The sequence below is a fragment of the Aquarana catesbeiana genome, linkage group LG09 (assembly GCF_042186555.1).
Source record: "Aquarana catesbeiana isolate 2022-GZ linkage group LG09, ASM4218655v1, whole genome shotgun sequence".
NCBI classification, from domain to species: Eukaryota; Metazoa; Chordata; class Amphibia; order Anura; family Ranidae; genus Aquarana; species Aquarana catesbeiana.
Window position 1 is genome coordinate 168,509,268 of NC_133332.1, and position 26,521 is coordinate 168,535,788.

Here is a 26,521-nt window from a genome sequence, read left to right on the forward strand (position 1 = left end):
TAACAAAAGGAGATGCTACATTTATTTTTGCCTCTTTTGCTGCTAATGAGATTTAAAAAAAAAAAAAAAAGGCATCGGGAGTATCTTGGTAAATTGCACACAAAATGGCTGCCCTCATGAAGGCTATCCCTTTGGTGCTGTGGGTCGGTGTAAGCAACTTAGCACAGTTGGAACAATTGATTGTCAGAAAGTTATACAAACTGCAAGGCAGTAAAAAGACCTTTTACCAACTGTGGACGAATAGGGGCCTTTGATGCTTGTCAGGCAATCCAACATGAAAATATAATACATAGCACTGGCCAGGAAACATATATATCTGCATCCTTACCGCAGAGAGTAGGACGTTAATTAACCGAATCCTCTCAGCAGGAAAAGTCAGTAATATATTCATACACACACACATGTAATTCCAAGGAATTGTTAAAATTCTTACAAACAATACAGACTTTTCCAGCATGGAAGTGTATAAAAACGGTGCAAGTTAGGGTATTGCAAAAAAGGAGACAGTTAACCCTTTGTCTGCTACGTGTATACTGTGAAACGCAGGGGCCTGCAGTGCCATTGTTCAGTGCAAATATCTGAACTCCACCTTTAGACACACTGAGTGAGAGTGTAAACACTGTTGGCTATCGTAGAAACAGAAGTATACAATGAACGGGTATCTCTCTCCTAGAAATGTATATCCAGTGCGGAAATTGCTCCCAGCGGCTCCCAGCACTGTGCGCTTTCCTCTTCTCTGACTCAGGCACTTTCTGGTAAACTTGCATCTGCTGTGTGTAGTCCAGCGGCAGCAGCACAGACACAGAGACTTCATCACACTGTGAGGATCTCAAACTCCTCCTCCATATCAAAGAGTTTATCAGTAGACTCAATGAGCTCTGTTGTGAGATGAACAAATATGAACAGAAATTAATCATTGGCAAGAGATGGAAACAATGCAAAATGATACATTCATTATATTTTCAGCAGGAAGTAAATGTGTACAAGTAGGCTGCCATTGCTGATCTCCCCTGCATATGCTAGTTGTCTGGCTGTCATGCTAGGTGATTAGCATTTTCAAGTGAGATAAGCAAAGGTAGCCCATATATATCCCTCAGTATATACTTAGTTTAATGTATTTAAAATGGGATACAAACTGTCAGGATTATCTCTGCAAGACACTAAACTGCTCTGGGGTTTAGGAAACCAGCAATTGATTGCTATATTTATTGCCATCACATCAGCAATAATTTTTCATTGTTCTTAATGTTTGTCATGTTGCTAAACCACAAAGCCAAAGCCACAGGCCAGGCGTATACGTAGGGATCACGGCTTCCAGTGGTGAACAGGGAAACTCCAGACAAAACTTTGTTCTTTATTTTGGATAAAGAAAGACATGATTTAAAGCTCTGTTGGGTTTTTATTTCTTTTTCTAGTTTGGGGGGCATTGCCCTTTTTTCCTGTCTTTTATTTTAAATCTTAACGCGGAGTTCCACCCAAAAGTGGAACTTCCACTCATTGTACTCCTCTCCCCCTCGGGTGCCACATTCGGCACCTTTCGGGGGGAGGGGGGATACGATACCTGTCTTTCACAGGTATCCTGTTCCCACTTCCGGGAGCCTCAAACGCAGGTATTGAAGTCACCGGCTGGTCTCCCTCCTCCTTCCCTGGCCGCTGGGCCAGTAGGAGAGAGGAGCGGAGCCTCGCGCATGCGCAGTAAGGTTCCCGGCGTGAAGCCGTAAGGCTTCACTGCTGGGCTCTCTTACTCGCAATGGAGGCGGCAGCACCCGACAGCTGATGGAAACATCAGCCGCGGCGCCGACATCGCTGGATTCCAGGACAGGTAAGTGTTCTATTACTAAAAGTCAGCAGCTGCAGTATGTGCTTGACTTAATTTTTGCAGCGGTGGGCGCACCTCCACTTTGATAGTGGTATCAGGAAATTAAAAAGAGGACCTTCAGTCATTTTTTCAACTTTCCATCTATTAAATCTTCTGCCCTTGTTGTTTTAACTTTGGATAGTTACACATTTTTTTCTGCCAGTAAATACCTTATACAGCCCACTTCCTGTTCATCTGCTAAAAAGCCTAGGCTTAGGACATCATGCACAGCTCTCTCTCTCACTCTGGTAAGAGTTTCCCAGGAAGGGAGGGGTGATGAGTCATAAGAGGGCCAATGAGAGCTACAGGGCTGGAGGTGTGCCTCTGTGTGTCTCCGTAAATCCAGGAAGTGAACAGGCAGCAGCCTCAGCTGCCCACAGTTAAAATGGATGCAACCAGACTCAGTGGAGGGAAATTTCTGCAGCATATTTGGCAAGTACAGAATAACAGTATATATAAAATAATATGCAAAGTGGTTGGAGGGAAGCTTCAGAATGGCAAAGATGTTTTTATTACAAAATATGTGAACAGACTGCAGTTCCTCTTTAAAGAGGACCTTTTCTAACCCACTTCTAAATAAAAGTGACAACAGTAATGCAATCTAAATTTAAAAAACAATACACTTTGTAATATCTGCTTGCCTTATTTTCTGCTGTCTCCTTGGCCTGACCCCCCTGCAGATAGGTAACCCACGCTGGCATTTAAAAAAAAAAAAAAAAACCCTTATCAGCGGCTGGCTTCTTCCTTTTGCTGTGCCGGCTCACTAACGACTGCTCACCTGACTTTGCGCATGCACCGTAAAGGATCTGGCATGGTCTGTTATTAGCCAGCAACAACCCATACCAGATCTCATATGGCACATGTGTGGTCTCTCTGAAAGGCACGGGTGATGTAGACTTCCCAAGGGGCAGTTGTGAGACCCTGGCTGCATGACCAGTAAAGTTTGAAAACCAGGAAGCGTCAGAAAAAATATGCATGTTAAAAAAAAAACCTCTTTTCATTGTAAAAATGACTCAATGTTATTAAGGGATGAGCAAGCAGAGTTGCATGCACCGTGGATTTCTTTTTGTAAGAAAAAAAAAAACAGCTTTAATGGAAATCTCTCTAACAGGGTCACCAACAGAAACCCTGTGTTCCTGTTTGGGAGATTTTCTTTAATTTCAACCCCAATAACACAGAGTTCATCAGGACAAGCAGTTAAGAAGAATCTACCCAATGGGGACCTATAGAGCAAGAAAACTCTTGACAGAAACTAACCCTTGCGCTTTCTATTAAAATCCATAAAAAAAGAAGTAGTTTGGGCTGGAATTTTTTTTTTATCCTTATTATCATTTACACAGACAGTAACAACACACATTGGCTGAAACTGAAAACCACAGATTGCCAGTAGGACAGACATCAACAGACAGACACACTCTGTGGTACCAAAGGCTATGTTCCTATCACTCGGGCTCCACACACTTACAAATGTTAAGGGAACATGTGGAACTTGCAGTTTTACGGTTTTATTTTTATTCATTATGTCCATCAATAGTGTTTTTCAAATACTGATTAAATAAATCTATATATTCAGAGGATGTGAAAAGAAAGTATCATTCCATTCCACTGAGTTGTATTACCCTGCCAAGTGTGTGTGTCTATATATATATATATATATATATATATATATATATATATATATATATATATATATATATATATATATATATATATATATATATATATATATATATATATCTATATCTATATCTATATCTATATAGATATAGATATATATATCTATATCTATATAGATATAGATATATATATCTATATAGATATAGATATATATATATATATATATATATAGACACACACAGAAGTGAGTACACCCCTCACATGTGACAACACTGAAGAAAATACACTTTGCTACAATGTAAAGTAGTGAGTGTACAGCTTGTATAACAGTGTAAATTTGCTGTCCCCTCAAAATAACTCAGCACACAGCCATTAATGTCTAAACCACTGGCAACAAAAGTGAGTACACCCCTATGTAAAAGTGTCCAACTTGGGCCTAATTTTCCCTCAATGGTGTCATGTGACTCGTTAGTGTTACAAGGTCTCAGGTATGAATGGGGAGCAGGTGTGTTAAATTTGGTGTTATTGCTCTCACTCTCTCATACTGGTCACTGGAAGTTCAACATGGCACCTCATGGCAAAAAACTCTGAGGATCTGAAAAAAAGAATTGTTGCTCTACATAAAGATGGCCTAGGCTATAAGAAGATTGCCAAGACCCTGAAACTGAGCTGCAGCACGGTGGCCTAGACCATACAGCGGTTTAACAGGACAGCTTTCACTTTGGGAAATAGACTAATGAGTGCTGCCAGCATTGCTGCAGAGTTTGAAGGGGTGGGGGGTCCGCTTGTTAGTGCTCAGACCATACGCCACACACTGCATCAAATTGGTCTGCATGGCTGTCGTCCCAGAAGGAAGCCTCTTCTAAAGATGATGCAAAAGAGAGCCTGCAAACAGTTTGCTGACGACAAGCAGACTAAGGACATGGATTACTGGAACCATGTCCTGTGGTCTGATGAGACCAAGATAAACTTATTTGGTTCAGATGGTGTCAGGCGTGTGTGGTGGCAACCAGGTGAGGAGTACAAAGACAAGTGTGTCTTGCCTACAGTCAAGCATGGTGGTGGGAGTGTCATGGTCTGGGGCTGCATGAGTGCTACCGGCACTGGAGAGCTACAGTTCATTAATGGGAACCGTGAATGCCAATATGTACTGTGATATACTGAAGCAGAGCTCCCTTTAGAGACTGGGCCGCAGGGCAGTATTCCAACATGATAACGACCCCAAACACACCTCCAAGACGACCACTGCCTTGCTAAAGAAGCTGAGGGTAAAGGTGATGGACTGGCCAAGCATTACTCCAGGCCTAAACCCTATTGAGTATCCGTGGGGCATCCTCAAAGGTGGAGGAGCGCAAGATCTCTAAAATTGACCAGCTCCGGGATGTCGTCATGGAGGAGTAGAAGAGGACTCCAGTGGCAACCAGTGAAGCTCTGGTGAACTCCATCCCCAAGAGGGTTAAGGCAGTGCTGGAAAATAATAGTGGCCGCACAAAATATTGAAATTTTGGGCCCAATTTGGACATTTTCATGTTGTCACATGAAAAGATATAATAAAATATTTCCAAAAATGTGAGGGGTGTACTCACTTTTGTGAGATACACATTATATATATTTATTTATATTACACATACACACACCTTTGTTAATAGCTAAATTGCAATGTTTCTTTTACCAACCTGCGCCTGTAGTGGTCACCTCTGGTTTTGTTGGTGGTATAAAAGGAGGCCAGTGAGGAGGGTGCTTTGGTGCCAGTTCAAACATCCGTAAACTCTGCTGTTTTAGGATCTCCTGCCAATGAAACAAATATCTCATTAAACTAACAGCGGATTTGTAGACCTTAATGTTATTGCATATTTGAGTATCAAAAAGCAGTCGAGTGGAAGAAAGCCAGTATAGAAAAATAATGAGCCTCTCATTTGTAGTTAATGCACCTACTCTTAGGATTTAGGAGTTTATATCCACTCGCACTTGGTATCGTGCATGACTCCCATCTCTGTTAAATCTGGCAATCCAGAAGTGTCGGGCTTTAAATCTTTGTGGAACCTTAATGTGTAATATCGTACATTGCATTAGGGCAGCTCATTCATTTGCATTGTACTTTTTTAAAATAGCCCCATTTATTTATTACGGTCTCGAATGAACATTTTAAATAGTATGTTTCTTGCAGTTATGTAGCTCCTCCATTTTCAGTCTGATGAAAAATATGATAATTCAGGCCGAAAAAGTTGACAAAAAACTCTTTAGTTAAAGCCAGCTAAATACAAGTAGTTATTGACCACAGTCTGCATATAAACTATGTCAGCTTCCTTCATGCTCTTCTGAAAGAAAAGAGCACCAACAATCTTGCAAAACATCTTCCCTTTCAGTCTTTCAAAAGAAACATATGGTGTACTTTAACATTCGTTTTATTAGTTTGAGATGTTATTAGTGGTTGTCTTCATTTTGGGTGTGACTTTCACACTTGAAATGCAGTCTCTTCTATAATTTATTGTTCAGGATGCAGAGAAAAACCCACAAATAACTTCAGGTGAAATACAGGACTCTCTGAAAACATGCTGTGTGGCTGTTTCAAGATGCACAATAAGGAGGCACTTGAATAAAAGAAAGATGGGCTGCATGGTCGAGTCGCCAGAAGAAAGCCATACTACGCAAATGCCACAAAGTATCCTGCTTACAATACGCCAAACAGCACAGAGACAAGCCTCAATCCTGGCACAAAATCTGGAGTAATGAGACCAAAATTGAGCTTTTTGGCCACAACCATAAACACTACATTTGGAGAGGAGTCAACAAGGCCTATGATGAAAGGTACACCATTCCTGCTGTGAAACACGGAGGTGGATCACTGATGTTTTGGGGATGTGTGAGCTACAAAGGCACAGGAAATTTGGTCAAAATTATCGGCAAGATGAATGCAGTATGTTATCAAAAAATACTGGAGGAACATTTGCATTCATCAGCCAGGAAGCTGCGCATGGGACGTACTTTGACATTTCGACATGACAATGATCCAAAACACAAGGCCAAGTCGATCTGTCATTGGCTACAGCAGAATAAAGTGAAGCTTCTGGAGTGGCCCTCTCAGTCTCCTGACCTCAATATCATTGAGACACTCTGGGGAGATATCAAATGTGTAGTTAATGCAAGACAGCCCAAGAATTTACAGGAACTGGAGGCTTTTTACCAAGAGGAATGGGCAGCTTTACCATCTGAGAAAAGATTTAGCCTCATCCACAAATACCACAAAAGACTTCAAGCGGTCATTGATGTTAAAGGGGGCAATACACGGTATTAAGAACTGGGGTATGTAAACTTTTGATCAGGGTCATTTGGGTAGTTTCTGTTGCCATTATGATTTAAAAAGAGTAAACACAGTTGATTGATAATAAATGGCTTCAGCCAAACAATAATCATGAGTGAAAGAAAAGTTTTTGTGTTATCATTCATATTCTCTGAAAAATGGCCAAGAAATCATAAATCATAACATTAAAGAAGAGTTCCAGTCTCCTGTGAAGAAAATAAAAGTCAGAAGCTACAACACCTGTAGCTGCTGGCCTTTAAAAAACACTCACCTGTCCCACGATCCAGCGGTGTGCTCACCCCTGCCAGTTTCACCCGTTGTGTTTTTTCCTTGGCACCAGTATATTAACTATGGGCACCCAGCTGTGACAGCTTGCGGCTGCTCACTGCGAATGCCGGAGTAGCTCTGCGCATCGTGAATGGACAGGCAGTCTTCTGCTACCTCTCACGTATCCCAAAAGACTGCAGGGGAAGAGGGAGGGAGAACTTCTGCTTCTGATCGCCTAGGCGGTTGGAGCAGAAGTGGGAGCGGGTACCTATTCCCCCCCATCCCGCTCCTCAAAATTGCTGATTTTTCAAGAGGAGCTGAAGCGGAACTTTGCCTTTTGGGTGGAGCTCCGCTTTAAGTAGCAGCAATTTATTTTTATTATTGTGATACATATAGAGAATATGCAGATTAACAACCTGGGGGAGCTCTGCATTTGACTTGGCCTGATCTACAATTCCAGCAACACAAGAAGAGCACTGCTTTCAATTAGTCAGCCATATTGCGAGAAAAAGCAATAGAATAACCGTGTGCAATGCTACAAAGCAGAAAGTAAAGTCTGCATATGTACTAAGCAAACATGGCTCCCCAATGTACATAAATAGTTCAAATATACTCAAAAAAAATTTAAACGTTAACACCCATTGATTTGCATCACACTTTTTTTTACATTCTGTGTATCTAAATATATTACTAATATGACTAAAGTTCCCTCAAATTATAATTATATCCTTTTAATTGTTTTCAGCAACTGGTATATAGGTGAAAGTGATTAGTTTGAGGCTTCCAATAACATTACTGCATGCTAATGTATTCATGTAATGTATGCAAATTTATACATACTACTGTTTAAATAACACTGTATCTACATAACAAATGCAACATGCAACCCAAAATTGAAATTGTCATCAATCTGCCCAATACATACGTTCCAAATATTATACAGTGGAAAAAATAATTTGATCCCCTGCAGATTTTGTAAATTTGCCCACTTACAAAAAAAAAAAAAAGTTCTATAATTTTTAACATAGGTTTATTTTAAAATGATAGAGACAGAACATCAACCAAAACCACAGAAAAAAAAACACATGATACAAATGTTATAAATTGAGTTGCAGTTCAGTGAGTAAAATAAGTATTTGATCCCCAACCAACCAACCAACAATAATTCTGGCTCCAGTATGTGCTCATGTGATACACACATTAGTCCTGTCAACTTAAGGTGCTCCCAACGACAACTTGCTATGTGTATAAAAGACACCTGTCTAGAGAATCTCTTTCTTCTATTCAAACCTCACCATCATGGGCAAGACCAAAGAGCTGTCAAAGGACATCAGGGACAAAATTGTAAACCTGCACAAGGCTGGAATAGGCTACAAGACCATCAGCAAGAAGCTTGGTGAGAAGGAGAAAACTGTTGGAGTGATTGTTTGCAAATAGAAGAAATACAAAATTAACCATCAATCGCCCTTGGGCTGGACCTCCATGCAAGATTTCACCTCATGGGGTAAGGATGATCATGAGAAAAGTGGGGAGATTAGCCCAGAACTACACGGGAGGAGCTTGTGAATGATCTCAAGGCAGTTGGGACCACAGTCACCAAACCATTGGTAACACAATACGCCACCATGGATTGAAATCCTGCAGCACCCACAAGGTCCCCCTCCTCAAGAAGGCACATGTACCGGCCCGGCCAAAGTTTGCCAATGAACATCTAAATGACTTATGGGGCGTACACACGGTCGGACTTTTTGGCTACAAAAGTCCGACAGCCTGTCCGACAGACTTTTGACTGACTTTCTAACGACCGGACTTGCCTACACACGATCACACCAAAGTCCGATGGATTCGTACGTGATGACGTACACCGGACTAAAATAAGGAAGTTGATAGCCAGTAGCCAATAGCTGTCCTAGCGTCAGTTTTTGTCCGTCAGACTAGCATACAGAGGAGTGGATTTCTGGGTCAGGCGGAGTTACGACGTAAAGATTTGAAGCAAGTTCCAAATCTAAAGTCCGTCAGATTTGTGACTGGAAAAGTCCGCTGAAAGTCTGGGGAAGCCCACACACGATCGGATTGTCCGCCGGATTTGGTCTCTCGGCGTCCGTTCGACTTTTGTAGCCGAAAAGTCCGATCGTGTGTACGCCCCATTAAAGGAGGATTGGGAGAAAGTGCTGTGGTCAGATGATACTAAAATTGAGCTCTTTGGCATTAACTTGACTCGCTGTGTTTGCAGGAAGAAAAATGCTGACTTTGACCCCAGGAACAACTACAGTCAAGTACAGAGGTGGAAACTTGCTTTGGGGCTGTTTCTCTCCTAAAGGTACAGGTCAACTTTGCCACATTAAGGGGCCAATGGACGGGGCTACATATAGTAAAATCTTGGATGAGAACCTTCTTCCCTTAGCCAGAACACTGAAGATGGGTCGTGGATGGGTCTTCCATCATGACAATGACCCAAAACATACCGCCAAGGCAACAAAGGAGTTGGTCAAAAATAAGCACATTAAGGTCATGGAGTGGCCAGTCTCCAGGCCTTAATCCTATAGAAAATGTATAGAGGGAGCTGAAACTTTGAGTTGCCAAGCAACAGCCAAGAAACCTTAAGGATTTAGAGAAGATCTGTACAGAAGAGTGGACCAAAAACCTGAGATATCTGTAAACCTGGTAACCAACTACAAGAAACATCTTACCTCTGTGCTTGCCAGCAAGGGTTTCTCCACCAAGTAATAAGTCATGTTTTGCTTGGGGATCACATACTTATTTTACTCACTGAACTGCAACTCAATGTATAACATTTGTATCATGTGTTTTTCGGGATTTTTGGTTGATATCCTGTCTCTATCGTTTAAAATACACCCATGATAAAAATGATAGACCCTTCATTCAGTGGGCAAACTTACAAAATCTTCAGGGGGATCAAATAATTATTTTCCCCACTGTATAAGTGAAAACATTAAATGTGCAAAGTCCACACTTAATTGACAATCTTGCAAAAAATTGAGTGCACGTCTAAGTTTCACCTCCAGTGTCAACACCTATATGCAAACAGAACTGTGACCAGAATTGGAAGACTTATTGCTAAAGAGGAGATTCAGTCCAATTACACTATTTCAAATTAAAATCTTTTCATTATCCTTAGGAAGTGAAATGTATAAGTAGGCACTTGTGATCCACAGAGCTCATACCTCGCTTATGCCAGCGTCCATACCAATTAAGGGCAGCCGAAGCCAGTGGCACTTACTTCCTGGAATTTTAATTTGGCTACTGCGTATGCACATCCACTTCTCGTGCATGCGCAGTAAGCATGTAGCGCGGGAACCCAGCCGTTTACAAGTCAATGGCACCTCTCTCCTCCTCCCGTGTCATGTCTGGCAACGAACTTAGCGAGATCACAAAATGACGATGCCAGAGGACTACTGGGATTGCTGATGCTAATATCCTAGGAGTCAGTGCGAATAGGTGGATGATGTCATTCAACTAAGCAATTCCAGCCAGAAGCTGATAGACTATTTCAAGAAAAGGTACATAGGAAAAAAAAAAAAAAACAATTTAATAACCAAAGGAGTAAATTGATGCACCCGAGAACTTAAATGAGCTTTTGTTTACAAAAAAACTGTAGTTCCACTTAAGCAGGTCATACAGAGCTGAGGACGCCCAGCTGGTCAACAGGTTTCCCTGTCCTCCAAATTGGATCCCACTTCCCACAGTTAGTTATTCTACTCCTCACATCAATGTCAGCTCCCAGGTAGTGATGCAGTATTCCCTAGTGTCCACCAGATGTCACCCACATCTGGTCGGAACCAGGGCGCCTGCACTCCTTCGCACCTCACTCCCGTTTAGGTATCCCACATACAATCAATGCAAAGACTCTCCATAGTGTAGTAAATAGAGAAATAATTTTATTAAAAATAGAAATGCTACTACCTTAACTCATTATTTACCATACACTCCACTCAGGCAGTTGTATTAGTAGGGGCAGCAGTTAATTTATAACCCACGGAGGGCGTGGCTTGACCTCGCGGGAAGATGGTCGCTTGAGAGACGAGCTCCTGCCGCAGGGAAGCTTCATACCACCCTGCCAGCCACACAACCATGGGGACTGCCTTGCAGAACTCCTCCGGCTCACGCTCCCGCTGTCCACGCAGACAACAGAGCGGCATGAGCCAAAATATCCCCGAGTTGTTCAGGACCCAGAGAAGCAATATGGCGGCTTCCCGCCAGGGTCCATCACAGGCCCCAGCACCATCACTGCTCGGAGCGCCGTCCATCCTCCCCACCCCAGAGCCAGGAGATCACACAGTGCACCACCAGCAACATCCCAGCCTATTTAACCTCACAGCAGTAGCAGCAGACATTAAAAACACTCTGTCAGCGGCCATTGCTGACCTGCGCCTGGACATCCGCGGCATCGCTGACAGAGTGCAGGAGGTAGAGAAGACCTCAGCCCAACATGGCACGGTCCTCCACCGAGTGACCCATAAGGGAGATACATATACTTTACAACTAAGAGACCTCCAACGTCAAGTGGAGTATTTAGACAACAGGTGCAGACGCCTTAACCTGCATATCAGAGGGCTGCCAGAATCAGTCAAACCTGAACAGGTAACTGCTACCATAACTGGCCTGTTTAATAATTTAAATGGAGTGCATTCATTGCGCATTCAGACCCAAAGGGAGAGATACCGCCTCTCTTACCAGCATCTACAGGAGTATATGTTCCCCTATTAGGAGAACTTTGCTCACTTCCTAGCGCCTAACAATGACAGTGAGCCCCGCAAGTGGTACCATACAACCTCATTATTTGATGAACACAGTCTCTCTAATGGCTGAACATCAAAGTTTCTTGCAGGTTCAATCATCACTGTTTACAGGTTTACAAGTTTTACATTACAGGGCACCTAACTGTACTAGTTTCCTAACAATATAGCAGGTCTGAAAACATAGATGCCAAGAGCTCGATTGCATGCTTTTCGAGGCGGAGGTTTGGGAATGGTGGGTGCCCCGCTGTGGGCTTGCTGGAACCTCTCTCTTATCAATCAACCCCGTAATTCCACCCCCAGAGTCTTTTTTTTTTTTTGTCAAGGGGACCCACCAAGCAATCGACCGCATTGCATTTGCTTATATGCCGGACCCAGTATGGCCCCTCTCACCCCCCCCCCCCCCCCCCGAACAGTTATGTTTGCCCAGGGGTATTATTATTTGTCTCCGAGGTTCCGGCGGGCCCACACGGGTGTTCCTTTCAGACTCATCCACCGTGTCCTTAAAATACTCGCTGTGAATGCACACTATTGACTAAAGGGTATTACATATCCCCTACTGTTGTAAGGGGGGATTTGTTGTCCACATTGGAGGATAGCATTCCCTGAACCTCCCTTGGACAAGAAATACCCCCAGCATTGCATATAGAGATGTCGGGCTTATCCTGAGTCACCACAGGCACCCCGTGACGTTGTTACCAGGTGGAGACATGCTGGACTACACCATTCCTCTGTGTAGCCACCTTAGGAATTTGGGTATGAATACTTTTTGTAAACCAATAGCCATGTACTGACCCTAGACTACAGAGACGCCCTAATAGCCGATCATCGAGTTTATCTTGTTTTAAACGGTTGTAGTTTTAGTTACAATTTTGACAATGTAGAAAACATATGTACACCCACTTATGAATACCTCATTTTGCTGTGTAGCCCCATACAGACAGGGGGGAGAAACAAAAAGGTACACTCCCCTTGCGTAAAGTAATCACCACCTAGACAATAGCGGGTCTTACGGCCAGCCATTATAGATCCACACCTTACCTAACATGTATGAAGGCGGCACCAGAAGCTCACAAAATCCACGTATTTATGTTCACCTGTCGGCGTTAATAGCGGCAGATTGACATGTTATTCGTATACTTCTTCCCCGTGCAGTCTTTCTCAACCCTCACACAGCAGTTTGGACTAGAGTTTGCCTCTCTTCGACAGGCACTCTCTACCTTCACTCTGTACCTTACCGACATCATTCTTCTAGGAGAAGGGGTACCCCTTGCCTTCTCGGTTTACAGATTAGGAGTACAGTCGCCCTACTCCTTTCCCCTATCAATACCCCCATCCCATTTACCCCCCCCCCCAATCCCTCATTATAACATTAGCACCTTCTGCACACACAGAGTGTGAAATTCCTACTACATCATGCCACTTCCCGGAGCCGGACGTCCCCCCCTCCAGGTCAAGCTATATCCCTTAAATATAAGGGGACTCAACACCCCTGAAAAAAGATCACAGCTGCTTCTACTTCTCAGACAGGCGAAGGCTGATGTGGTTTTTCTTCAAGAAACGCACTTCAGATCTGACAGTATCCCCAAACTTCACCATTCCTTCTATCCAATGGTATATCACGCAACCAACGATGATTCCAAATCTAAGGGAGTATCCATCCTATTCTCCAAACACTGTAATAGACACTAATTACATTTTTCTGAAGGGAAAGCTATACAACAAACCTATCAAATTAGCCAACCTTTACACCTCCAACAGGCAACAAGTTCCCTTCTTTCGCAACACCCTACAATGCCTCACCACATTTTACAAGGGCTTGCTGGTTGTAGGGGGCGATTTCAACTTGGCCCTCACCCCCTCTTTGGATTCCTCATCAGGATCCTCTGCTATAATATATAGACCACTTTGCGCAATTAAAATGCAGCTCACCAATATAACCCTGCACGCACACTACACCCCAATACTAAGGATTTCACCTTCTAATCTCCCCCCCACCACAAATACACAAGGATAGACTATTTCTTTTTGACTCAATCTGACTTGGACTCCCTCCTAACTGCAACCATAGACCCAATGATCCTGTCGGACCATCACCCCATCTCCATTACTTTTCCGACAATGCCCACAAAACCTGCAAGCTTGCGACTGGACAACTCTCTCCTTACTGACCCTGAACACATACAGACAATAAACGCTTGCTTGTTGCATTATTTTGAGAGAGTGCATCCTCCGATACCGACCCACTGAACCTCTGGGCAGCACACAAGTGTGTCATTAGTGGTGAACTCATATCCATTGCTGTGCAACAGCGGAAAGCCAGACAAGCACATATTGCTGCACTCTTGGAAAGCATTCATTCTCTGGAAAGAAGCACAAACAATCATTAGCAGAACAAACTTTTAAAGAGTTGCTAAAAGCCAGGGAAGGTCTCCTTTTCATGAGATTGGCCACAAATCAGGCAAACTGTTTGCTAGAGCCCTCCAAAACAAAAAGGCAAACTCGACCATCCATTTCAGATCCTGCAGGGAACAAGATAGAGACCTCGAACGGTATAGCAAACCAATTTAAACAGTTCTACCCCAAACTCTTTAACCTACCTACCCAATTGGTGACTGACCCAACCCAAGACAGAAAGAAGATGATAGACGACTTTTTGACACAAATTGGCCCACATCCCTTCACCGCCGAAGAGGCTGCAGAATTAGATAATCCACTCACATGGGAAGAGTCCATCGAACCCCTAAACAAATGAAACTGGGCAAAAGACTCAGTCCGGACGGCCTATCTGTTAGTTATTACAAAACCTTCACAGATACACTCATACCGTCATTCCTAAAAACTTTTAAATCACTACCCACCCACCCTAATAGATGTACGGACCTCCTCGAGGCACACATTGTTGTGATACTGAAGCCGGGTAAGGACGCAACCTTGGTCTCCAATTACAGGCCTATCTTACTCATAAATGTCGACGTGAAGCTTTACGCAAAAATAATAGCGAATCGCATACTCCCTCCACTCACCTCATTGGTCTCTTTGGACCAAGTGGGATTCATCCCCGGTCGTGAGGCCAGGGATAATACCCTGAAGGCAATTAGCATTCATCACCAGCTATCGTCTTCCAACACTCCGGGATCTTTCCTAGAGTGGCCTGGGACTATATGACAGAAGTTTTACATAAAATGGGGTTTCGAGATCGCATGTTCCAATACATCCTTCCTCTTTAATCCTCTCCAACTGCGAGAATCAGAGTCAACGGTCACCTGTCGAACGGAACTCGACAGGGATGCCCTTTGTCCCCTATCATATTTATACTCACGATGGAACCTATACTCCAAAGGCTCAGAACTAATCTGAACATCAAAGGGGTTGAAATCAATAACAAACAATACAAACTGGCAGCATATGCTGACAATGTCCTTTTATTCCTCACAGACCCCATTACCACAATTCCCAACCTCTTAAAAGATTTCTCCCTCTTTAAAATTTCTCTCCAACCTCCAAATTAATTTCGCCAAATCCAGGGCCCTCAACGACTCCTTGCCTGATCTTCACAGTGATGCTATGCCAAGCTAACTTCCCTTTCGTTTGGGATGCACACGCTATTACCCATCTAGGTATTCAGCTACCAGTTAAACTAGATGACCGTTATTCCAGAAACTTCGCCCCCATTCTGAAAATGATACAAAAGGACCTTCAAGACTGGAACATGGGAATATTCTCATGGTTTGGGAGGGCAGCAATTATTAAAATGAACATCAAAATACCTCTCTCATTCTTCGCCACCTATAAACAGTTATGCCTAAAATTTCCTTGGGCTGAGAAACATCCGCGCGTACGATGGGAGAAACTAGTGACGCCTAAGTTGAAAGGAGGAATCGGCCTCCCTGACATACAAAAATATTACTGATCATGCCATCTAGCCAGAATTGTAGATTGGCACTTACACAATAGGACTAAAGCTTGGATTGGCATCGAGGAGGCGTTCTCTTCACTGCCTATCAACCATCTTCCATGGACAAGCCCCCACGGGACTCCGAGGGAGAGTAGGTCACACCCCCTGACTGGCCCTACAATTCAGATTTTTCGCACTGTTCGCTAAAAATTGCAAATTGCCTCTTCACCTGGTCCACTGACCCCGCTTGATCTGAATCCGGACTTTCCTCCGGGTATCACACACCTTAACACCACCGACATGCCCACAAAACAATCCGTCAGAGCAGAATCCTTCTTTGACAAAGGGAAGCTGGTGTTTTTCCAAACCCCCTCATCCCGACTCCCTGACACAGACATCCCCTTTTTTAATTTCCTCCAGATAAGACACTTCCTACTCGGCTCCATTCCGCACTCTCAGTGGTGCAGAGACCAAACACCTTTTGAAGCCATATGCAACAGATCTGAACCCCAAAGACATGTCATTTCAGATATGTACGCTTTAATGTTTGCCAAGATCTCTACCAAAGACGATGTGACCAGTCAAAAATGGTCCACGGACCTTACTCAAGAGGACTTGGAGAAAATCTTTACCCATATACATAAAGGGTCTTTGAATGTCTCCGGACAAGAAAATGGATATAAAATATTCTCTAGGGGGTACAGGACTCCCGACAGAATACACAAATTCCACACTGTGCTGGAGATGCAACGCTGCTCACGGTTCACTATTACACATATGGTGGGAATGTCCCCTAATCCAACCCTATTGGAAAGAGGTACATCGTCTTACCTCACCAATCACAACATACACTCCAAATTTCACTTCAGCCCAATATCTACTCCACCATACTTCCATTCCCCAAATTGGCTTACAAAAAGTCACTCACACTACACCTCATAAACGCAGCGAAATTATGTATACCCACTCACTGGAGGACTAATTCCCCCCTAGTACAGCCGAATGGCTGGCATGACCGGCATGTTAGCAACTCGAAATTAGACAGATGACGCCCCCACCCACATACAGTTAAATCCCGACAGGGGGATGTGGCGGTATACCCAGTTTCACTGAGATAATTACAGTATGACTCCATTAAGATTCCTCTAGGAGGATCACACTCCCCCTTTCAGTTCTAATGCCCCATACACACGATGAGATTATCGGACGAATGATCGTCTGTTTTTTATTGCATGCTGATCTCAGATCGAATCTGATGAGTTTACTAAAGTCACGAAAATTCCCGCACGACAGAAATAAAATTCGGAAGTGATGTCATGTGTTGTAATGCATTTGTATTGCATTTTCGAAATGATAGCTTTACTGATTAAACGAAAATCGTACGATCTGGCATCGTACGAAAAAAAATTTCCTGCATGTCCGATAGAATACTATCGGTTGAACTGTCCTGATCGCTTTCGAAAGCTCTGTACTAACGATCCAATTATCGTACGATTGATTCGAAAGCGGTATTTTCCGTACGATTTTCTGATCGTGTGTATGGGGCATAAGACTCAATACAGTTTTATGTGTTCTAGCTGAATTTTAAATGTAACATCTTGATTTGTTTTTTTTTTTTTCTTTTCACCTTTGCAGTTTAACTATATACCAATGACAACATTGTATTTCAAGAGTGTAATGATGATTGGCTCCATGTCTCATTATATGCAACATGCAGATTCTTTAATAAAAACATTGAAACAAAAAAAATTTATAACCCACAGCCATCTGCGCCGGACCACCCAAAACGTATTTTTCAAAAATGGAATTGCACTCACATAAAAAATGTCCTCAAAACTTGTACGTAGATGTTGGCTCGTATATGCCAATACAACTACTCCACTATCGGATTCTGGCATCTGACATCGCTTCCGTCCACCCTCACACTTTTCAATTTTGGGTTGTATTTAGTATTTATATTTATGTAGACAGAGTGTGTTATCACTTATTTGAGCACTGGTATATATAAATTTGCAGTTTCTTATTATCTAGGGGGATAGGATTTTCCTGGCTGTAGGGGTGTGTGTGAGCATAATGTATTCAAAATCATGGTTCTTTGTATGATTTAAATTATCTACATGCACAAGAAAGGGGCATGATCTCTTATAGCCGATCAAAAGTACTAGGCTCTGTGAAGTATTGATAAGTAGCTGGAAACTTAAGGAATAGAATGCCATAGAAAGAAAAGGCCCTTCAACTTCTTTCTTTATAAGAGCTCATTCAAATGGGTAGAAAAAACGCTGCATGTAGATGCGTAGATTTGTTTAATACACATCTAATCAGGATCCTCTAGCTCTGCCAGTCATAACCTTTCTTTCATGCAGAAAATATGAATATGTATGTATGAATGAGCCCAGCAGCACACTGGGAGACTTGGGTTTCATGTGAGAGATGTCGCCACACTTGTCATTTAGAGGTATAGCTATCCCATGGGTGGTTCATCTCACTGACATAAAAAAATAAATAAATGTATAAATGTAGAAAAGCAGTCACTGGCTTGCTACGTCAGCACCCCTCTGCCACTAGTGGCATACTGAGAAATGTTTGCCTTTCCTACCTTTTCTACAGTTTTACACCAATTGTCAAAATCTGCTTCCTCCTTGCAAAAGAATCCCTGGGGAGAGAAGAAGAAAAAATTGTAATCAATGAGAAATACAGCAATCAGTAAAGGTCTCACGCCAGTGCAGTAAGCTGGAAGCAGTGCAAAGAGTTCTGTTTTTCAGTAACTTATTAACATTTATACTTCATCTAAATAAATCAGAAACATGGCAGCATTACCAAATCACATGAATTATTAAAAAGTAATCTTTTCCTACCATGAATAAATAACTGCTGCTCTTAAGCCTCTGATGACCTAAACCAGTGACGGTCAACCAGCTTGATATGGTGGGCCTCAAGTGGCACCCCCCACATTACCAAAGGGCTGCACATAAAATTCAGTCAACATTCATTATCAGAGGCAGCAGACATACAATAGGATATAATCAAAGACTAATGCCATGATACAGGAGATGGTTGGAGGCTGTGGACATGATGCAAGATATGATCAGGAAATACAGACATGATGCAAAATCTGATCAGAGACTGCGGACATGGTACAGGTGATGGTCCGAGACTGAGGACATGGTACAGGTGATGGTCCGAGACTGCAGACATGGTACAGGAGATGGTCCGAGACTGAGGACATGGTACAGGAGGTGGGCAGAGATTGCAGACATGGTACTAGATTGCAGACATGGCACAGGAGATGGTCAGAGACTGCAGACATGGTACAGAAGATGGGCAGAGACTGCAGACATGGTACAGGAGATGGGCAGAGATTGTGGACATGGTACAGGAGATGGGCAGAGATTGCAGACATGGTACTAGATTGCAGACATGGCACAGGAGATGGTCAGAGACTGCAGACATGGTACAGAAGATGGGCAGAGACTGCAGACATGGTACAGGAGATGGGCAGAGATTGTGGACATGGTACAGGAGATGGGCAGAGATTGCAGACATGGTACTAGATTGCAGACATGGCACAGGAGATGGTCAGAGACTGCAGACATGGTACAGAAGATGGGCAGAGACTGCAGACATGGTACAGGAGATGGGCAGAGATTGTGGACATGGTACAGGAGATGGGCAGAGATTGCAGACATGGTACTAGATAGCAGACATGGTACAGGAGATGGTCAGAGACTGCAGACATGGTACAGGAGATGGTCAGAGACTGCAGACATGGTACAGGAGATGGTCAGAGACTGCAGACATGGTACAGGAGATGGTCAGAGACTGCAGACATGGTACAGGAGATGGTCAGAGACTGCAGACATGGTACAGGAGATGGTCAGAGACTGCAGACATGGTACAGGAGATGAACAGAGACTGCAGACATGGTACAGGAGATGGTCAGAGACTGCAGACATGGTACAGGAGATGGTCAGAGACTGCAGACATGGTACAGGAGATGGTCAGAGAATGCAGACATGGTACAGGAGATGGTCAGAGACTGCAGACATGGTACAGGAGATGGTCGGAGACTGCAGACATGGTACAGGAGATGGTCAGAGACTGCAGACATGGTACAGGAGATGGGCAGAGACTGCGGACATGGTACAGGAGATGGGCAGAGATTGCAGACATGGTACTAGATTGCAGACATGGCACATGAGATGGTCAGAGATTGCAGACATGGTACAGGAGATGGTCAGAGATTGCAGACATGGTACAGGAGATGGTCAGAGACTGTGGACATGGTACAAGATATCGTCAGAGACTGCAGACATGACACAAGAGATGGTTAGAGATTGCAAACATGACACAAGAGATGGCCAGGGACTGCATACATGATACAAGAGATGGTCAGACACTGTAGACATACTACAGGAGACAGTCAGAGACTGGACATGCTATAGGAGTTGTTGGAGACTTGGGGTATGCTTCAGGATATAGTCAAGGACAGAAGACATGTTATATGAGACTGCTAGAAATCGCTAATATAATAGGGCAATAGGGAAACACAGATTTGTTTCTGCAGGGGCCCCAAGGGCATGCCACACAAAAAATTGCCAAACAGGCCACAGGCTGGGCACCAAGGACCTACAGCCTTGGCAAGAATCCAATGGTCCTTGAGTCCCAGAACCCCATGGGGAACCTTTATCAGTTTTGTAACACAGCAAGGCAATAAACAGAAGCAGTGAGACAGACTGTACACAACACATTTGCTACAAGATTACAGATTGATTGCCATACACAGCTGCTACAGATTTTGAGCTACAATTACGAATCAGGGAGATGAAATGCACAGAAATACTTCAGATCGATTACAATGCATGTTTTTTAATGGGTTTACTACATACTAATGCCACTGAGGGGTCCAGATTCAAAATCTTCATCCTGTTAGGATTTTTTTGGCAGTGATATGTCTGATCCTGCACTGTCCCAGTTTCTTCTGTGTCCACAAAGGTCTGCGTTGTGTGGGGATCCAGGTAAATGAGTTCATCCCCTTTACAAGGAAACAGTGAAAATATCTTTGAATAAAGACGAATGACTAATACTATAATATTAAACTGATATAGGATAGATAGATAGATAGATAGATAGATAGATAGATAGATAGATAGATAGATAGATAGATAGATACACACACACACACAATTCAGGCTGAAACATAATCCGCAATGTGTTCCCTAGATAAACCCACTGCCGGCAATGTCCCCAATTGACAGTCCATACAAGCCAGCAGGGCCCTTAGTGCAGAACTGCCTTTGGGGACACGCAGAGAGGACACAACACACTACTGACTCTATTCACTACTACAACTGTGCATCAATAATAATGTATGGTGCAGAAGTTAATGAACAAACACCTTTACAGTCCAATCTGTTCAACTTTAAAGTAAACCTGTTCTTTGTCCGTGCAAAGCAAAATAACAGGTTCACCCTATTGCAGCCTTCCCCAGATTAACATACTTACTTTTCTTTCACTTCCCACCTGCCAAGGAGGTAAGGGAAAGCCCTGTATAAACTAAAAGTTGCTGTAGTTTAATCTTAAACAGGGCTATGGACTCTCCTGTGACAAAGCTGTCAGATAAAGTATGTCCTCCTCCATACTCAGAAGTAACAGGCAATTTCTTTGGCTCTAAAAGGAGCTTCAGGATAGCGAAGGGAAGGTAAGAACATACTTCTATGGGCGATAAATCAAACCTCCTGCTGAATATTTAAAATACACAGGGTTTTAATGATAATCTATTAAGAATCCTTGAAGCGGTTGTAAAGGCATTTTTTTTCCCTACAATAAAAAAAGAGGTTTATACTTATACGTAGGTCTGCGACTGTTCTGCGATTGCACGTAGGTCTGTGAGTACCTGTGTATTGTCTTGTTGTGTACCTGTGTATTGTCTTGAGTATTAGTGCTAGGAAGCTAACTGTTAGGTAATTTGGACAGGGTAAAATCCCCAAATCCTCACTAAATTTAATAGGTACGATGCCCGGCGGGTGTGGAGAGGCGACTCTTTGTACATCTTGCCGCATGTATGCGTTCCTTGATCATCCGATCGAGGGTGAATACTGCTGTGCAAAATGTAAGCACATTGTTTCCCTGGAAGCCCAGGTCCTGAATCTGGGGAAGCAACTGTCAGCACTGAGAAGTCCCTCCATACTAAAGGTGAGCCAGGAATGTACACGGCAGGTGCCGGCAGGGGCCAGCACAGAGGCGGGTGGAGACAAAGAGGCGCAGGCACTAGCAAAGAGTAGATGGGTGACAGTCAGGAGGGGTAGAGGGGGAAGTGCCAGAGAGGCCGATCCAGGACTGGAGCATCCCAATAAGTACGCTCCATTGAGTGTCATTGGTGAAACCAGTCAGGGACCAGCACTGCTGGAGATGAGGGACTCTCCTAGCTGCCAGGGGAAGAACTCCTCCAGTGAGAGTGGGGGGGCAGCAAAGGGAAAGGAAAGACAGATTCTGGTGGTAGGGGACTCAATTCTTAGGACAGAGAGGGCAATCTGTAACCAAGACCTGAAGCGCCGAACAGTATGTTGTCTACCGGGCGCTCGGGTTCGGCACATCACGGATCTTGTGGACAGATTACTGGGAGGGGCTGGGGAAGACCCGGCTGTCATGGTGCACGTTGGCACCAATGACAAAGTCAGAGGCAGATGGAGTGTCCTAAAGAACGATTTTAGGGACTTCCGTGCTAAATTGAGGAAAAGGACCTCCAAGGTAGTATTTCTCAGGAATACTACCGGTACATCGAGCCACACCAGAAAGGCAGAGGGAGATTAGGGAAGTAAACAAGTGGCTGAAGAGCTGGTGTAGTAAGGAGGGGTTTGGGTTCCTGGAGGACTGGGCCGACTTCTCAGTCGGTAACCGGTACTATAGAAGGGACGGACTGCACCTAAATGAGGAGGGTGCAGATCTGCTGGGAATGAAGATGGCCAAAAAGTTAGAGGGGTTTTTAAACTAGGCGATGGGGGGGAGGGTCCAGAGACAGTGATAGCCAGCGCGGATGATATTCCAGAGGGTAGTGTTGGGGGCATTAGTGGTAGGTTAACCAAAGCACAAAAACACAAGGTGAGTATAGTAGCAAGTCCTAGTTGCAATTTTGAAACACCCAATACGAGGACAATATGTGACCGGTCTAAACTATGTGGCATGTTCACCAATGCCAGGAGCATGGCAGACAAGATGGGTGAACTAGAGATACTGTTGTACAAGGAGGATTTGGATTTTGTGGGAATTTCAGAGACCTGGTTCAACAGCTCTCATGATTGGCTGGCAAACATTCAAGGGTATACCCTATACCGCAAGGATAGAGAGGGTAAAAAAGGGGGAGGGGTATCCCTATATATCAAGAATAATGTACAAGCGAATGTGAGAGATGACATCACTGAGGGAGCTAGAGAGGAGGTGGAATCCTTATGGGTAGAGCTCCAAAGGGATGAAGCTAAGGGGAAAATAATACTGGGAGTATGCTATAGGCCCCCTAACCTGAAGGAGGAAGTGGAGACGGATCTCCTATCACAAATTGGATTAGCAGCAAGCATGGGAAGTGTTATCATAATGGGGGATTTTAATTATCCAGACATAGACTGGGCGGAGGGAACCGCGCATTCATTTAAGGCTCGCCAGTTCCTTAATGTCTTGCAGGACAATTTTATGGGTCAGATGGTAGACGCACCAACTAGAAATAAAACATTACTGGATCTACTGATTACCAACAATACAGACCTGATCACAGATGTGGAAATACGGGGCAATTTAGGTAACAGCGATCACAGGTCAATTAGTTTCAGTATAAATCACACAAATAGGAAACATAAAGGGAATACAAAGACACTGAATTTCAAAAGAGCCAACTTCCCTAAACTACAAACCTTGCTAAAAGGCATAAATTGGGATAAAATATTAGGAACAAAGAATACGGAGGAGAGATGGGTTTGCTTTAAGAGCATATTAAATAAGGGCATTAGCCAATGTATCCCATTGGGTAATAAATTTAAAAGAGCGAACAAAAATCCTGGATGGCTTAACTCCAATGTAAAAATGCATATAAAAGCAAAGGAGAAGGCCTTCAAAAAATACAAGGTTGAGGGATCATCCTCAGCATTCAGACTTTATAAAGAATGCAATAAGAAATGTAAGGGTGCAATTAGGACGGCTAAGATAGAACATGAAAGACACATAGCGGAGGAGAGCAAAAAAAATCCCAAGAAATTCTTTAAGTATGTAAACAGTAAAAAAGGGAGGACAGACCATATTGGCCCCATAAAGAACGAGGAAGGACATCTGGTTACAAAGGATGGGGAGATGGCAAAGGTATTGAATTTATTCTTCTCCTCAGTCTTCACGAGTGAATCGGGGGGCTTCAGTAAACAAAACTGCAGTGTTTATCCTCATGACACAACACAGGAAGCACCTCCATGGTTAACAGAGGACGGAATTAAAATTAGACTTGAGAAACTTAACATTAATAAATCACCGGGACCAGATGGCTTGCATCCGAGGGTACTTAGGGAACTCAGTCAGGTGATTGCCAGACCGTTGTTCCTAATTTTTACAGACAGTCTATTGACTGGAATGGTACCAGCTGATTGGAGAAAAGCCAATGTAGCACCAATATTTAAAAAGGGCCCAAAAAACATCCCTGGGAATTACAGACCAATTAGCCTAACATCAATAGTATGTAAAATCTTGGAGGGGATGATAAGGGACTATATACAAGATTTTAGTAATAAGAACGATATCATTAGCAGTAATCAGCATGGATTCATGAAGAATCGTTCTTGCCAAACCAATCTATTAACCTTCTATGAGGAGGTGAGTTGCCATCTAGATAAAGGAAGGCCCGTAGATGTGGTGTATCTGGATTTTGCAAAAGCATTTGACACAGTTCCCCATAAACGTTTACTGTACAAAATAGGGTCCGTTGGCATGGACCATAGGGTGAGTACTTGGATTGAAAACTGGCTACAAGGGCGTGTTCAGAGGGTGGTGATAAATGGGGAGTACTCAGAATGGTCAGGGGTGGGTAGTGGGGTTTCCCCAGGGTTCTGTGCTGGGACCAATCCTATTTAATTTGTTTATAAACGATCTGGAGGATGGGATAAACAGTTCAATCTCTGTATTTGCAGACGATACTAAGCTAAGCAGGGCAATAACTTCTCCGCAGGATGTGGAAACCTTGCAAAAAGACCTGAACAAATTAATGGGGTGGGCGACTACATGGCAAATGAGGTTCAATGTAGAAAAATGTAAAATAATGCATTTGGGTGGCAAAAATATGAATGCAATCTATACACTGGGGGGAGAACCTCTGGGGGAATCTAGGATGGAAAAAGACCTGGGGGTCCTAGTAGATGATAGGCTCAGCAATGGCATGCAATGCCAAGCTGCTGCTAATAAGGCAAACAGAATATTGGCATGTATTAAAAGATCAACTCCAGAGATAAAACGATAATTCTCCCGCTCTACAAGACTCTGGTCCGGCCGCACCTGGAGTATGCTGTCCAGTTCTGGGCACCAGTCCTCAGGAAGGATGTAGTGGAAATGGAGCGAGTACAAAGAAGGGCAACAAAACTAATAAAGGGTCTGGAGGATCTCAGTTATGAGGAAAGGTTGCGAGCATTGAACTTATTCTCTCTGGAGAAGAGACGCTTGAGAGGGGATATGATTTCAATTTACAAATACTGTACTGGTGACCCCACAATAGGGATAAAACTTTTTCGCAGAAGAGAGTTTAATAAGACTCGGGGCCACTCATTACAATTAGAAGAAAACAGGTTTAACCTTAAACTACGTAGAGGGTTCTTTACTGTAAGAGCGGTAAGGATGTGGAATTCCCTTCCACAGGCGGTGGTCTCAGCGGGGAGCATTGATAGCTTCAAGAAACTATTAGATAATCACCTGAATGACCGCAACATACAGGGATATGTAAGGTAATACTGACACATAATCACACACATAGGTTGGACTTGATGGACGTGTGTCTTTTTTCAACCTCACCTACTATGTAACTATGTAACTATGTAACTTACCTGCTCTATGCAATATTATTACACAGTACAGTCCCTTGCTATGGGGGCACATGTGCGGGCGTGCTAACAAGCTGAGCTGTGTGTGTCCATAGACACACACAGCACGACTCAGCCCCACCACCTGCTCCCTTCTCATAATATTTAATCAATAGGAGCAGAAGCCATTGGCTTCCGCTGCTCCCAATCTGTTCTGTGAGAAGAGGAAGAGAGACCAGCGTTGCTACAGATGGAACAGGCAAGAGGATATTTTTTAACTTAAGGCAGGGAATTCATTAAGGCAAAAAAATATTTGGACTTAATAACCAGTTGGGAGGGTTATAAATCTTGTTAGGTTAATTAGCCATCTATATCCTATATTCCTCTTCACTTCCTGTCCCATAGCCACAACAGAAAGTGTGAGCAAATCTCTCCAAACTGAGGGAAATCCCCTATTAGACAGTTGTTACCAGAAATAGTGACCCTATTGGAAAGTTTTACTTTCAATTCCTGCTGTGTTAGTAACTCAAAAATTGGAACTTTCTCTCATTTTCACTCTTGGTGACACCATGACAAATAGGGTAAAGAGACAGCAATATAAAATTGGCATGTGTTCTAATCTTTCAAATCAATCCAAATCTAAAAAAAAAAGGTTTTGGCTTTAGATAAACATGTATTGATAGTAATAGCACAAAAATATTCATCAATAATCAAAGATATAAAAATATGTATAGCATAATAAAGATATCAAGAAAGCATACGTAGCTTTAGGAAAAGCATTATGAT

At 43.2% G+C, this 26,521-nt stretch overlaps 1 protein-coding gene across 2 annotated transcripts in view; it reads right to left on the reverse strand.

Annotated features, from left to right (window-relative positions):
* Window positions 1-364: 364 nt before the first annotated feature.
* ATG4A (autophagy related 4A cysteine peptidase) overlaps window positions 365-26,521 on the reverse strand; it is a 54,461-nt gene continuing 28,304 nt past the window's right edge. For both annotated transcript variants that reach the window (XM_073599385.1, XM_073599388.1), the window contains 4 exons: window positions 20,585-20,730; window positions 18,295-18,351; window positions 5,152-5,263; window positions 365-878 (listed from right to left, as the gene is read on the reverse strand). In XM_073599385.1, coding sequence (XP_073455486.1) covers window positions 814-878; window positions 5,152-5,263; window positions 18,295-18,351; window positions 20,585-20,730 — 380 coding nt within the window. In that variant the 3' untranslated portion in view covers window positions 365-813. The remainder of the gene's footprint in view (window positions 879-5,151; window positions 5,264-18,294; window positions 18,352-20,584; window positions 20,731-26,521) is intronic.